Source organism: Hippoglossus stenolepis, chromosome 18, assembly GCF_022539355.2.
Source record: "Hippoglossus stenolepis isolate QCI-W04-F060 chromosome 18, HSTE1.2, whole genome shotgun sequence".
Classification (NCBI taxonomy): domain Eukaryota; kingdom Metazoa; phylum Chordata; class Actinopteri; order Pleuronectiformes; family Pleuronectidae; genus Hippoglossus; species Hippoglossus stenolepis.
In genome coordinates, this window is record NC_061500.1 from 19007646 (window position 1) to 19020832 (window position 13187).

General features: G+C 39.1%; 1 protein-coding gene across 11 annotated transcripts in view; it reads left to right on the forward strand.

The window, feature by feature from the left end:
- The window catches only part of LOC118098183 (calcium/calmodulin-dependent protein kinase type II subunit beta), a 49431-nt gene extending 42774 nt beyond the window's left edge, over positions 1-6657 (forward strand). For 10 of the 11 annotated variants that reach the window (XM_035141773.2, XM_035141771.2, XM_035141778.2 and 7 more), the window contains 4 exons: positions 1215-1290; positions 2169-2263; positions 2361-2597; positions 3423-6657. In XM_035141773.2, the coding sequence (XP_034997664.1) occupies positions 1215-1290; positions 2169-2263; positions 2361-2596 (407 nt within the window). In that variant the 3' untranslated portion in view covers position 2597; positions 3423-6657. Of the gene's footprint in view, positions 1-1214; positions 1359-2168; positions 2264-2360; positions 2598-3422 lie in introns of those variants that run through there. The other variant, XR_004694128.2, reaches the window with a different exon arrangement.
- The last annotated feature ends 6530 nt before the right edge of the window (positions 6658-13187 follow it).

Consider the following 13187-nt stretch of genomic DNA (forward strand, 5'->3'; position numbering starts at 1 on the left):
TTTAGAAAGATTCTGGAAAAAGAAGTGTTGAATCAGTTACATCCATTCTTGCATGAAAACTAATTTCAGTTTGGTTTCAGAAGTTTTCAGAGACATCACTTTTGCAATTAGTAATTGATCTCAGAATGAGCGCAGAGTATGGGGGATACTTGACTATGATCTGGCAACCCTCAACTTCAAACTGCATTACAGATTGAAAATATATCTTTCCATCATAAAATGTATGTCTGTTTAAAATTTGACAAAGTCGATCACACAAGCCCAGTTTCAAGAAAGTTATATCAGCAAACACACATTTAATTTAAGTTTTGCAGAGTCAGACTCTGTATGTGTGCATACATTTGAATAAGTAAAGAGAAGAAGTGCATATATTAGTTTTTGCTATCTGAAAAAAAGTGTCCCTACCAAAGATACAAATCAAGTCCACACACCTGATCTGGACCCAGATATAAAAGAATACCTGGAATGGAACAAATAAGGAAATCACATATAAGTCGAGGTGATGATATGAAAATAAATAAATAATCCCAACTCACAAGTAAAACAAATATACCAAAAAAGGAGAAAATATAATCCAAACAAAACAAATCTGGTCAAAAACAGAAGGGGCATATTTTTATGTGAAATTGTACTGACAATATATTTTGTATTAATTTATTAATTGTGAATATAGAGAGAGAGAGAGAGAGAGAGAGAGAGAGAGAGAGAGAGAGAGAGAGAATCAGAGCAAGCTAAGCCTTCCTTCCTCTCAGTGTTGGGAGGAAGCGAGAGGAGGACACAGTAAATCTGATCTAAAAAGCTGAGACAGAAATAGCGTGATGAGCTCAAGCTCCTCACATGCAAACCAGAGATATGATGGATGATGGACGGAGGTGAGTATTCAGCTGCTGGACGCAGCAGGAAAGGGCATTTTATTTTGGGAAATATAGGTGAGGATCACCTGTCCTACTGGGGGAAAAGGGAAACCCCGGGACTTCCTGCATGGAAGTAGTTTTGTTTAGGTGTGCGGCAGCATGGAGGAGACTCCCCTCAGAGAGCCACTGATGACAGAGAGGTGACTGACAATGAGTAACAAGCTCTTAGGTGCGTTGGACCTCGGTGTGCTTCTCAGTGCTTGTGAGTGAGTTTGACCCGGAGTGTTGTGCATGAGAGCATCAGTGTGCACGGGGATGCAGCCCCACTGTTCTCACAGTCCTTCTGTTTTGTCCCCGCAGCTCGCAAACAGGAGATCATAAAGATCACAGAGCAGCTGATCGAAGCTGTCAACAACGGGGACTTTGAAGCCTACGCGTGAGTCCATCACTTCTCTATCAGTCTTTCTTGTTCCATGAACAGAGACCTCATCAGCTGCAGGAAAAGTACGATCCCAAAGCTCCCCTCCAGCCATAGAGAACCATTAATCTGACTGTCATGCTAATGTCTTCTCTCTTTGTATTAAAAGATTAAAGAGTAATTACAGTCATTGTTTTATCCCCACACAACTAAGAATAGAGGCAGATTGTGAATGCACATGTGTGTGTGATACCTTCACATATATCTTTGTGAGGACCGTTTTGAGCCTAGTACCTACGGCGTGACGGTCTTTTAGGGAAAGTGAGGACATTTTGGACCGGTCCTCACTTTCTGACACACTTTAGATGAGCTGTTTGAGGGTTAAGACTTGCTTTTAGGATTAGGGTTAGAATTAGCTTTAGGTTAGGGTAAGGGGCTAGTGAATGCATTATGCCAATGAGTGTCCTTACTAAGATAGAAGTACAAACGTGTGTCTGTGTGTTTATTGGGGGGGGGTGGTGCATGATACAAAACTATTTAACAAGTGAGTCATAACGTTGAGAGAGTTCAGTTGACTCACTAACTAAAAAATAAGACATAATAAATCAGAATTATGATGCTGAGTCACAATCTTTACATCAAGATTACATCTTCTGGTATAGTGACATGAGATTGTGGACATGTATTCTGTTTTGGTCCTGGTTTCAGAATCATTTAAAGGGATAGTTCACTGAAACATGAAGATTCACTCATTATCTACTTACCACAATGCCGATGGAGGGGTGGGTGAAGTGTTTTGTGGACTAGCACTTTAACCCCTAAACAAGCCAATTCAAAAAGAATAATGTTGAGTCTAGAATAATTGTTTTTGAGGGTCGTATTCTGACCTTTTGCAGGAAGATCTGCGACCCTGGCCTGACCTCGTTTGAGCCCGAGGGGCTGGGTAATCTAGTGGAGGGAATGGACTTCCACAGATTTTACTTTGACAATCGTAAGTTTACATTTGCATCTGTCTCGTCTAACTTGAGTTGCTGATGAATTTAAAAGCTACGTTCTGTCTGAATCTGGACACTCGCCTCTCCCATCAGTCCTCTCCAAGAACAGCAAACCCATCCACACCACCATCCTCAACCCCCACGTCCACATGATCGGAGACGAGGCCGCCTGCATCGCGTACATTCGTCTGACGCAGTTTGTCGACGGGCAGGGCCGGCCCCGTTCCAGCCAATCAGAAGAGACCAGGGTGTGGCACCGCAGGGACAGTCGGTGGCAAAACGTCCACTTCCACTGCTCAGGAGCTCCTGCTGCCCCTCTGCAGGGATAAGGTACAAAACACAACAATCACAGCACACACAGTGCAGACAAAACACATTCACGTGTCAGAACCATAATCTCTCTATAAAGATAGACAACATGACTGACCCTAAAGTGAAGCCAAATCATCTTGATTGCCTCCTCCATGTCAGTGGGGGAGACATGGACCAAACTCAAAAGTCATATTAGAATATAGGACAAGATGGTGTACGTTTGAAGGTCTTCTGCACAAATTAAGTTACCAACTACCAGTAGATGTTAGCAGGTGTTAGTGGCCACCAGCGGATGTTAGGGACATAACTTCAGTTGTGCACGTTAGCGTCCTCAAGTGTTTTGGGCTTGTAATCAATGATAAAGGCCGAACTTGAGGCTACGCTGAGGCTAAAGGTAACTCTGACTGACTACTGGCTTGTATGTCAGTACTATAAGAGCCATGTAGAGCAGTAGATCAGACATCATTACCTCTATGCCTTTTTAAACTAAACACTTTTCCATTTAAGAACATATATGACAAGATGGAGAATATCCCTTGTATGTTCTACCGCACTAATAAATGCCTACTGCCAGTTGATGTACTCAGATGTTAGTGACCACCAGCGGATGTTAGGGACATGTCTTCCTAAAAGTACAGATACATTTTTTTTTCTTTCTCAAAGATGGATCTGTCATTTTAAGAAGTTCTTATCCCTCTGGTGTATGTTTTTTTTTTTATTAGATATTTTATGCTGATGGACAGCTGAGACTGACTCGTGATTGGCCGCTCGTTTGTAATGGCAGGCCCTTGATAAATGGCGTGAAAAGTAAACAAAAAACAAAACTTCTGTTTCTTCCTTCAGGCACGTGACACTGATGAGGAGGTCGAGAGGGGTGGACAGGGAATGAGTGGATAATCTAAGAGAGAAAGAGAGAGTCAGTGGTGAGAGAGAGGCGGAGGTGGATTGGAGGTTGAGTTTAAAGAGTCTGATTATGGGATGGTGGCCGTCCTCCTGCCCCCCCCCCAACACACCCACCTCGCTCTTCTCTCTCTGTCTCCCTACAACCTCGACAGCAGCCGGCGACAACGAAGCTCCCATCGCCGAAACCTACAGTACAGCAGAGGGCGTATCCATCAGCTGCTAAAGGGAACCGTACAGCCCACATCTTGTCTTCTGTCGGCCTGTATGTGGCTGCAGTCTGACACTGCAACACACCTGGACAACACCTCCTGTGTCCTGTGCTCCAATGTGGCACCCTCCTGTTCAAGATCTCCCCTCAAACATAGAGTTATTGTTCCTTCCCTCTAGTATTACTATGGCTGCAGTCTGTCGTTGTGCTCTTGCAACTGTACAGTGTATTTATGAGTCACTCTAAACCGTTCCTCCTGTTATTGTCTTCTTTTTCTATGACGAGCATGACTCCTACCTGTTATTCTTATAACCTGTGGCTGTTTTTCTGCACGACTAGGGCTGCCTGTGTGAAATGAACAAGCCACGCGTCTCACAGAGAGAGAGACCAGTGGGTGTATTTAATTATCCGTTTTGTTTTGTCATTCAACAGAGTTTTTTTCCCCTCTTTACTCTGCAGTGTAGTGGACCCCAAACCCACGCCTCTGTGTTCACCGGGGCCCCTCTGAGCCACTCTGTGAGACAGTGAAAACCATGCAGCATGCTAAGATATTAGTGTCGCTCTTAACCGATTCTCTATGTACTGAACATTGCAAGTTAACTGCTGAAATTATGACAATGGTTGAACTTCTAGTATCACTGCTGTTTATGTAAATTTCCAGTTTCTTCGTGGTGACTTAACTCCAACTATGCTGTAGATGGTATTTAATTGCATGATATTCCAAGTTAATACATTGGTGAGTTGGGTGTTATCGTGCATTTTTGTTGATTTCTCTCCTTTTGGACTGAACTGCTGGTGAGCTATACTCTATTGCCTCTATTTTCTGGGCTTTGTAAGTGCATAAACTATTATTTTTGTGTTCCTATCGTAGTGTAGGATATAAGGATGCGGGTGGGGATGATAACAGAATATGCCTTTTAGAGAAATTGCTGGGTCCAGATCAGATTTGATTAGAGACCAAACCCAGGATCATAGTTGATCACTTTTACCTTTTACAATCAAAATGGCCCTAACAGGCTTCACATCAGGGGGTTAGCTGTTTATTTTAAGCAGTGAAGAAGAAATGCTATGTGTATTAAGAATGCTAAACGAGACATTGGTATAATAGATGTGTATGCAGGATTTTAGTAACACAGATTTTTTTCTCAAACATTTGACCAGACACCAAAAGCAAAGCCTCAAAATTATTGTCAATTGTTTGGATTAAAACAAAAGAAATCTGTCATTTATTGGTCCAGTTATTTTGACTTGGAGCTTCTTTCAGTCGCAGTGAAAACCACATATCTTATTTTTTACTTCCTCAAGAGAAGTTTTAGAAAAATGAGTTTATAATAGATTATTTAGTCATCAAGAAAAAACAGAATGTATCAACCCACAGTGGAATACATAATCCTTTACATGACTATAATCAGTGTTTTTATAATAACTGCCATGTGACAGTACACATTACCAGTGCACAACACAAATTATATTTCCAAGCAGACTATTTTTTTTATGTTCGAAGACAATTCTATTGCACCTCAGCCAAACCCATGCGACGTTCAAGGTTAACCAGTATAGCAGATGGATAGATGGAAAACATACCTAATTTTATCAAAGAAATTATTTCCACTTGTCATTAGATTGTCAAAGTTGAATATATTAAATAAATATATATATATATATATACATATACAGTATATGATCTTCATTCAGACCCTTGTGGTGTGCATGAACCTCTCCTCTAGAGGGCGCCAACGTCAAACAACAGAATTGCATTAGTGAAGTGCAGGGTTCAAAATACAAATGTGAACAGTGCTGAGTTCTGCAATGATGTGTTTGTGAGAGTGCGGCCTTGAGCCTGATAAAGAGTGTGAGCAGAAAAAGAATGACAAACTGTTGCAGACAGGTCGTCAGTTAATCCATTTTAATCAGCGTTGATGACAATTACATTTTACAATTGCTTTCACTCAATTTTCCAGAGGTATAATGTCCAGAGGTAAAACTGTTCAAATAAAAACCAGTTTCCACCTCTAATCATCACATAATGCGCAAAATAAATACATCAGTGTTGACTAGTTATTCGACTTATTGTTGGCTGATGGCAGGAGATTAATCAGAAAATGTTTTGATTATTAGTTGATCAGATTTTCTGTATTTTTGTGAAAGAAACATCTTCTGTCAAACGTGAGCATTAGCTGCTTCTCTCTGTTTTACCTTACTGGAACGTGAAATGGTGTTTTACTGTTTGACTGCATTTTAAAATTATTTATTTATTAATTGATTGATTTAGCACACTGGATGATCGATTAGTTAATTTGGGAAAGAAACCACAGATTAGTCTCGATCAGGAAAAATAAGGTTTACAGCCATAATCTGTAAATGCAATGCGTTTAAACATTCATCTGTGAATTTCAGTAATTTTTGCTTTTTACAATATTATGCTATGAGGAAATAATGCTCTCAATCACTAATTATTCTAATTCTAATTTATCACTTAATCTAAGACGCATTTACCACCAATTCTAATCAAAATAATATGCAAAAGTAATTTCATCAAGAGTCTACACCGGTGCAACTGACTCAGCTGTCTGTATTTAATATGATGTAAGAATGACATTTACTGAATATGCTATTACTGTAAATATAGATTATATTGTCTGGAGTCTGACTTTGCGTTGCTGCATCAGTTTACATTTTGTTCTGTATTCATTTTTATTTGAGTTGTCAAAGCTTACATATAGTATATAATATTTCTAATGTTTAATGATCTAAAATAGAGTCAAGAAAAAGTAGAGTGCAATAAAATGTATTTATTTTTCTTTCTTCCCCCCCACTGCCACACTTTTTAAATGTATATGGCCATATGAAGTGATCATCCTTTACACTGAAATGCTGCTCGCCTGGTAATGTTGTTAATGTGGTGAAATGTTTAGCATGCACTGGTTCAGTGGTTTGTATAATAAAATAAACTTTATTTAAACTGTCTCTGTCAGAGTAAAGTCAAGAGGTGCTTTACATTGGAAAAATGCTCTATTAGGACACAGAGGGCCTCCTCCTCTGACCACTCCTGGTCAGATGGAGAAAGCTTGAGGCTTGGATACGTTGGTGGACGTGTGCCAGTGCCTTACAGTCCCATCATATATTGTCACTAACACCCTGAGACCTGACCTGATACTCGGGTCCACTTCATAGAATTGACGGTACCCTGGTAGGAGAATGTTCATGAGAGGAAAAGGCTGAAGTATGCAGACATGGCATTTGAGGCAGAGCAACGTGGCTGGAAAGCAATAGTTTGCCCTGTGGAGGTTGGCTGCAGGGGTTTCATTGCAACATCCACCATCAGGTTGCTCAGAGATCTGGGGATCCACGGATAAGCCCTGCGCCAGACCATAAAATAAACATCACACACTGCAGCCAATGGCTCTGGATCAGAAGGAAAGATCCCAACTGGGCCCCAAGATGCTAGGGACATGCACCCAGGTCTGATCAACCTGTGGTTGGTCTGCCTTAGAAGAGGGTGTCTTGTGATTAAAAGGCTGAAACACCTGATGACGCTAAGGTACACAACTGAAGACATGTCCCTAACATCGACATCGATACATCCGATAACATCAACTGGCAGTAGGCATTAATTAGTGCGGTAGAACATACAAGGGATATTCTCCATCTTGTCCTATGCTTTAAAATGGGAAAGTGTTTAGTTTAAAAAGGCATAGAGGTAATGATGTCTGATCTACTGAGTGGGCCACATGGCTTTCATAGTGCTGCCATACAAGCCAGTAGACAGTCAGATTTACCTTTAGCCTCAGCGTACCCTCAAGTTCGGCCTGTATCATTCATTACAAGGCCAAAACACTTGATAAGGTACTAAGGTACTAATATATAAAACTATATATATATATAAGTTTACAGAAGTGAAAACATAAATAAAACGGTAAAACAGTCAGACCAACAAGTAAAACAATGACATTTGAGCTAATATGAACTGATGTGATGATTCAACACTTCAACATATTGTGACATTTTTCTAAAAACTTTTTTAGTTTTTTTCTTAATCTTTTTTTTTTTTTTTTTCACAAAGTGACTCACAGTGAGAACATTCAAACTACAGGAACAAGGGCTAAATAACATCCAAGGATGGAAGTGCATCCTTTTTCAACACCTACCAGCATGTTCAGGGTTACATTACAAGTCCTTACAGGTGCTTTGTGGTGTTTTGCACAATTAAATTGAGCCAAAACAGTCGTACAATAAAGTCAAATGACAACAATAAATAATTAATCAGTCAACCAAATTCTATTTGTAAAGTCCATATTCAAAAATACAAAATTTGTCTCATATGGCAAGGGGCAACATCATATTTCCCTTGACCCTCACAAAGAGTGAGGAAAAACTTAAAAACACTTTTAACAGGGAAAGAAACCTCAGAGAGAGCGACAAGTGAGGAATCCCTCTCCCAGGACGGACAGATGGGTAATAGCTGCTGCGTGTAACAGAGCACATCAACAAAATAACAATATTTCCAACATGAGAAAAGACGACGTTTAAGATAAATGGAGAGGTGTATTAGTGTTTAAAGTATTTAGACTCGTGAAAATGTCTTACAGAGATGAAGGGAGCAGTAATGACGATTGTAATGATAGCAGTATATCAAATAATGGTTGTATAAATGGGAGTAGGCATATCTATATCTATATATGTATAGATATACTGTATATATCGTATCCATCATTACGATCCACCACAGGGATTGGATTATTATCCTTCAGACACTCTGCAGGCTGTGTTTTCCTTTTTTTTTAGCATTTGTATCATTGAAACTCTCACAAAGGACATGAAGCCAAAGCCAACAGTCTAAAAGCTAATAGTATCAGTGCTTTACTAAGATTACAAGTCACTTAGAGTCATTGTCCCCTTTGGCAAATAATCCATGTCCAGTTAATTAGGATGTAGCTTCACAGTATCAGTAACCTCCACATTAATTGCTTCCAAAGAGCTTCAGCTCAAGTGAGTGATCAGGGTAGCTTCTGTAGCTTGAGTTTTTTGTATTTATTCATTATACTGATGATGATGTACAATGGTACATTCCAAGTCTGATAAATATTAAAATGTGATCAGCGTGTGAACCAAATAAAATGACAATACAAAGAGCACCTCACTCTCTTCTTATCTCCACTCACAGCCACAATGATAAATTGTTTATTATGGTCATGTCGCCAGCGGTAGCGACCGTCTCCCACGGCCTTCGGGCAGCTGCTCAGGATGTGCTCCAGTGTTCCTCTCCTGGAGCAGATGTGTATTGTTATATGTATTTTCTGTAGAATTCACCTGCAGATGATTTTTTCCTCATGATGCTTTGCCGTTCTACAGCAACAGGCTGTACACAGGTTTTACAGGCATTTCCTGATTATACAGTAATAATGCTTTAAAAACTATAGACATTTGTTACAGTGTGGCCTCCATCTTAACCCAAGTGAGCAGAAACAGCTCAGGTATTGGGGATCAATACAGAGAATCATTGGGTGTTGATCACAGAGCTGAGCAAAGACACTGATTCAATAAAAACACAGAGTAGACGGAAACAATGGTGCAAAGACATAGAGTCTATTTACTCAAGTAGGGTAAGTAAAGTATTGAGGTACTTATACTTTATTTTCTCTTTCCACTCCACCATGTTCCACAATACATTTATCTGAGAGTAGTTACTTTACAGATTAAGGTTTCATGGTTAAAAAACATGATACGCTTTTAAAATACAATTCTTTGTACTGTTAAAATGTTATAAACTACATTCACAGAATAAACTAAACTTTTCTCATTAATTTTTTTCCAAGACAATTGAAAGTTACAATCAACACATTTTTTTATTTGTCTGGAATGAAGCAGACAAATGTGTCTTGAACATTAGTTAAACTTTTTCTTTTCTAAGTAATGGAATCAATGCTAACCATGATGAATCACTTTCACTTTTGCGGACTATTGTCAGGAGTTCATGGAGTTAAACCTTTTAATTTCCTTTTCACTTAAAATAACCCCAACATCTTCATTCTGACCAAATAAAAGTCCCTAACTTTGATAACATTCATCCAATATATTTTTTATCGAATAGCCAGGTTTACAGAAACATTTGTTTTGAGATTGTAATTTTTGTGTCAAAGCTTAATATTTTCTCCCTGTGGAGGGCTGCGACCCCTGGCTTGGAACCACACTGCACTTAACTAGTTTGTTTTATGTAAAGTAAATAAAAGCAACTTCACCTAAGGCAGCTACAGTTTAAAACACACCTGAGGAATCGATGACCTATTCATATTTACTCATAAAGGATTTTGAATAAAGGACTTTTACTTGTAAAAGAACATGTGTTTACATTGTTTTATTGTTACTTTTGCTTGAGTAAAGGATCTGTATACTTCCTCAACTTCCTCTGGGCAAGAAAGTTTTTCAATTGACCTTTACATAAACAGTATCAAGACAAAGGTTGACATTTATTACCATGCTTAAAGTCCACTTAACAAAGAGGAGCCTATATAAATGTAACTGCTGTAAAAGTACATAGTTTGCAAATCATCTTTACCTAAAAAGACCCCAGGAGACCAGATCATGGCCTTGACAGTTAAAGGGTATTTTGAGCCTGTTGCTTGTAAAATACTGTCATAAAATGGTATTTATATCACTGTGAAGAACCATTTCAGTGTCTCTGTTTAGAAGCAGTGGACACATTATAATTCTGAGGTATTTGTGTTATGGTACTTGTAAGCCTTTCCTTAATATTCTGTAGTTCTTAATACTTACTGCACCCCAACAGAGCATTTTGAGGTTGTTCTTCTTCACTACATTTACTTGACATTTGCAGTTCTTGGTTATTATTTCTGATTAGAATTATATGGTTAAAACAACAAAAAAAACTAAATTATCTAAATATAATGACTTGCTATACCTAACAGTAAATAACGTAATTAAAACAAGCTCCACTTTGGGCCACTGCAATGGTGATATGCTGTTTACAAATTGATGCATCTGTAATACTAATATTTTGTACTGTCAGGTATGTAAGCTTTTAAAATGCATTATGACTTTTACTTAAATGTGCACTGTACCACTGTGGAGCAGTTTATAAAGCAGATAACTGGGTCCTTCTGCACCAGCCACAAGATCAAAATGCTTTTTATGTGTGTATAAGTTGCTTGTAATTGTCAAATAATAAAACAAGATATTCAAAGGTAAAATGTGACATTTTTGACAGTATAGACCATTATTTATGGGTCCCTTGTTTTGTTTTTATTATATGTGTGCACTATGATGCACATTGCTGCCATTATAGTTTTACACAGTTTCACTGATTTGGGAGCAATGTGCCGACACAATCCACAAGAGAAACAGATGGCTATTAAACACGGACTTAAGCGTTAAAATCTAAATGCATTTGTTTCATTTTATGAGGAAGTGCATTCAGCATGTTCTTCCACCTCAAACTCAGTGAGTTTGGTAAGTAACACTTTGGTTTGCTAACGAGAAAACTCCACAGGGCACAAATACATTTTACTAATACTGTTGTGCTTTGTCATTTTGCTTTATTTTAAATGGGAGACGTCTACTTGTGAATGTATTTTTACACCCTGATTTTTTTCTACTTTTGTTTAAACGAAGGAATCGACACAACTGCTCAGAGATCCAAACTGACAGGCTCCAGAGGTCAACTACGGTGAGTGAAGCTAAAATGGGTGAGTCCTGACGTGTATGTAAATGTCTCTCTGCCTGTAAGAAAAGAATTCATTAGCATCACCAGTAGATGTATGTTGTTAAAACACAAATAACATTAACATGCATTAACATAAAAATGACCTCCAGCAGGATATGGAGATTCACTGGCCTCTTTGAGTGAGAAATGTGAAAGCAGCCAATGAGAGGTGTTTGCATAGGGACAATTTAAAGGTTCTGTATTTTTAACTCAATAACTCCTGTAGATTTTACACGTTTGACTTAACTTTTTACTGACATTGCTACATTTCTTATGATTTCTTCACTTGAACCAGCCAAACTTAAAAATAAATCATATTTGACAAATACACAACACATGAACCCCTCCTTACGTTGTGGGACACATGTGTGACACTTCGAGTTGAATCTCTTTCTGTTCTTTTAGTTGAATGAAATGAAAAGCACAGTGCAGGCAGGCTCATTAGGGCCCGAGCACCGATGGTGGGAGGCCCTATTGTATTTTGAAGGATTTTTATTTCCCTTTTGGGGCTTTTTCAGGGCTTAGACATGCTCAAATTCATACCAAAGTTTGCAGGAAATTCAAAACCCTAAAAAGTATTTGAATTCTGGAGTAATTTGAAATGGGCGTGGCAAAATGGCTCAACAGCGCCATCTAAGGAAAAGCCCCTCAGTTCGCTTTCACCGATCTTCACAAAAATCGGGATACCTGTGTATCATGACCAGACGCACAAAAAAGTCCGGAGGTGCATTGTGAAAAACAAAACAGGAAGCCCTTTGGATTTAGTGGCCATTTTCCACATTTTCCACATTTTTACTTTGACGAACTTGTCCCAGGGCTTTCATCAGATCAACTTCATATTGAGATGAATGTCATCTCAACAAGATGGAGATATAAACTACCTTGAGTTTCGTGTTTTTGTCACACGGTGTGACCGTAGCGTGGCATCAAATTTTGATTACACGCCATCAAAACACGAGGTTCTGTATCTCGGACATACATGGTCCAATCGAGTCCAAACTAGACATGTAAGACAAGAGTCCTGGCCTGATGACATCTACACAGAAATCATGAGTTAAAATCACAGCGCCACCTGATGGCTACAGGAAGTGACATGTTTTATACTTTGATGAACTGCTCCTGGCTGCTTTACAATATACAGCTCAAAAGAGCTCAGTCAAGTCATTGGATCATGGTCAGAATTGTGACATTTCCTCAAACCGTGTAAACATTGAGGTGCGGCGAAGGTTCATCCTTCGCCAAAGGAGACGATGTTTCATAACTCCAGTGTGCATTGTCCTATCACCGCCAAACTTCTGTCTCATGATCAGAGACCAAGCCTGAACAGCTCTATGTGTCAATATTTCCTCAGTGTCATAGCGCCACCTACTGATTCGCCATGAAACAGGAAGTACTTTGTAAATCTACTCTGCACTATCCAACCGGCTCCGAACTACTGACCTATGATCACAATCCTGACCTGAACAGCTCCATATATTAATATTAGTTCAGGGTCATAGCGCCACCTACTGATCAGTGTGATAATTAAGTTGTTGTAACATTGTCCAATTGACACAAAACTGCTCACGCTACATCAGAGCCCCTACTTGAACAGATCTATTAGTCTGTAGGCAACAGGAAGTAAGCTTTGTTTTACAACTATCATTCGATTTACATAAAATTTTCACAGTGTGATGTGCAATTGATAGCGTGGACCCTAATGAGCAATTAGCAGGCAAGGATCGACATCGCGTGACGGACGCAGGAAGCGAAGCGTTTATCCTTGCCGCAGTGCGCA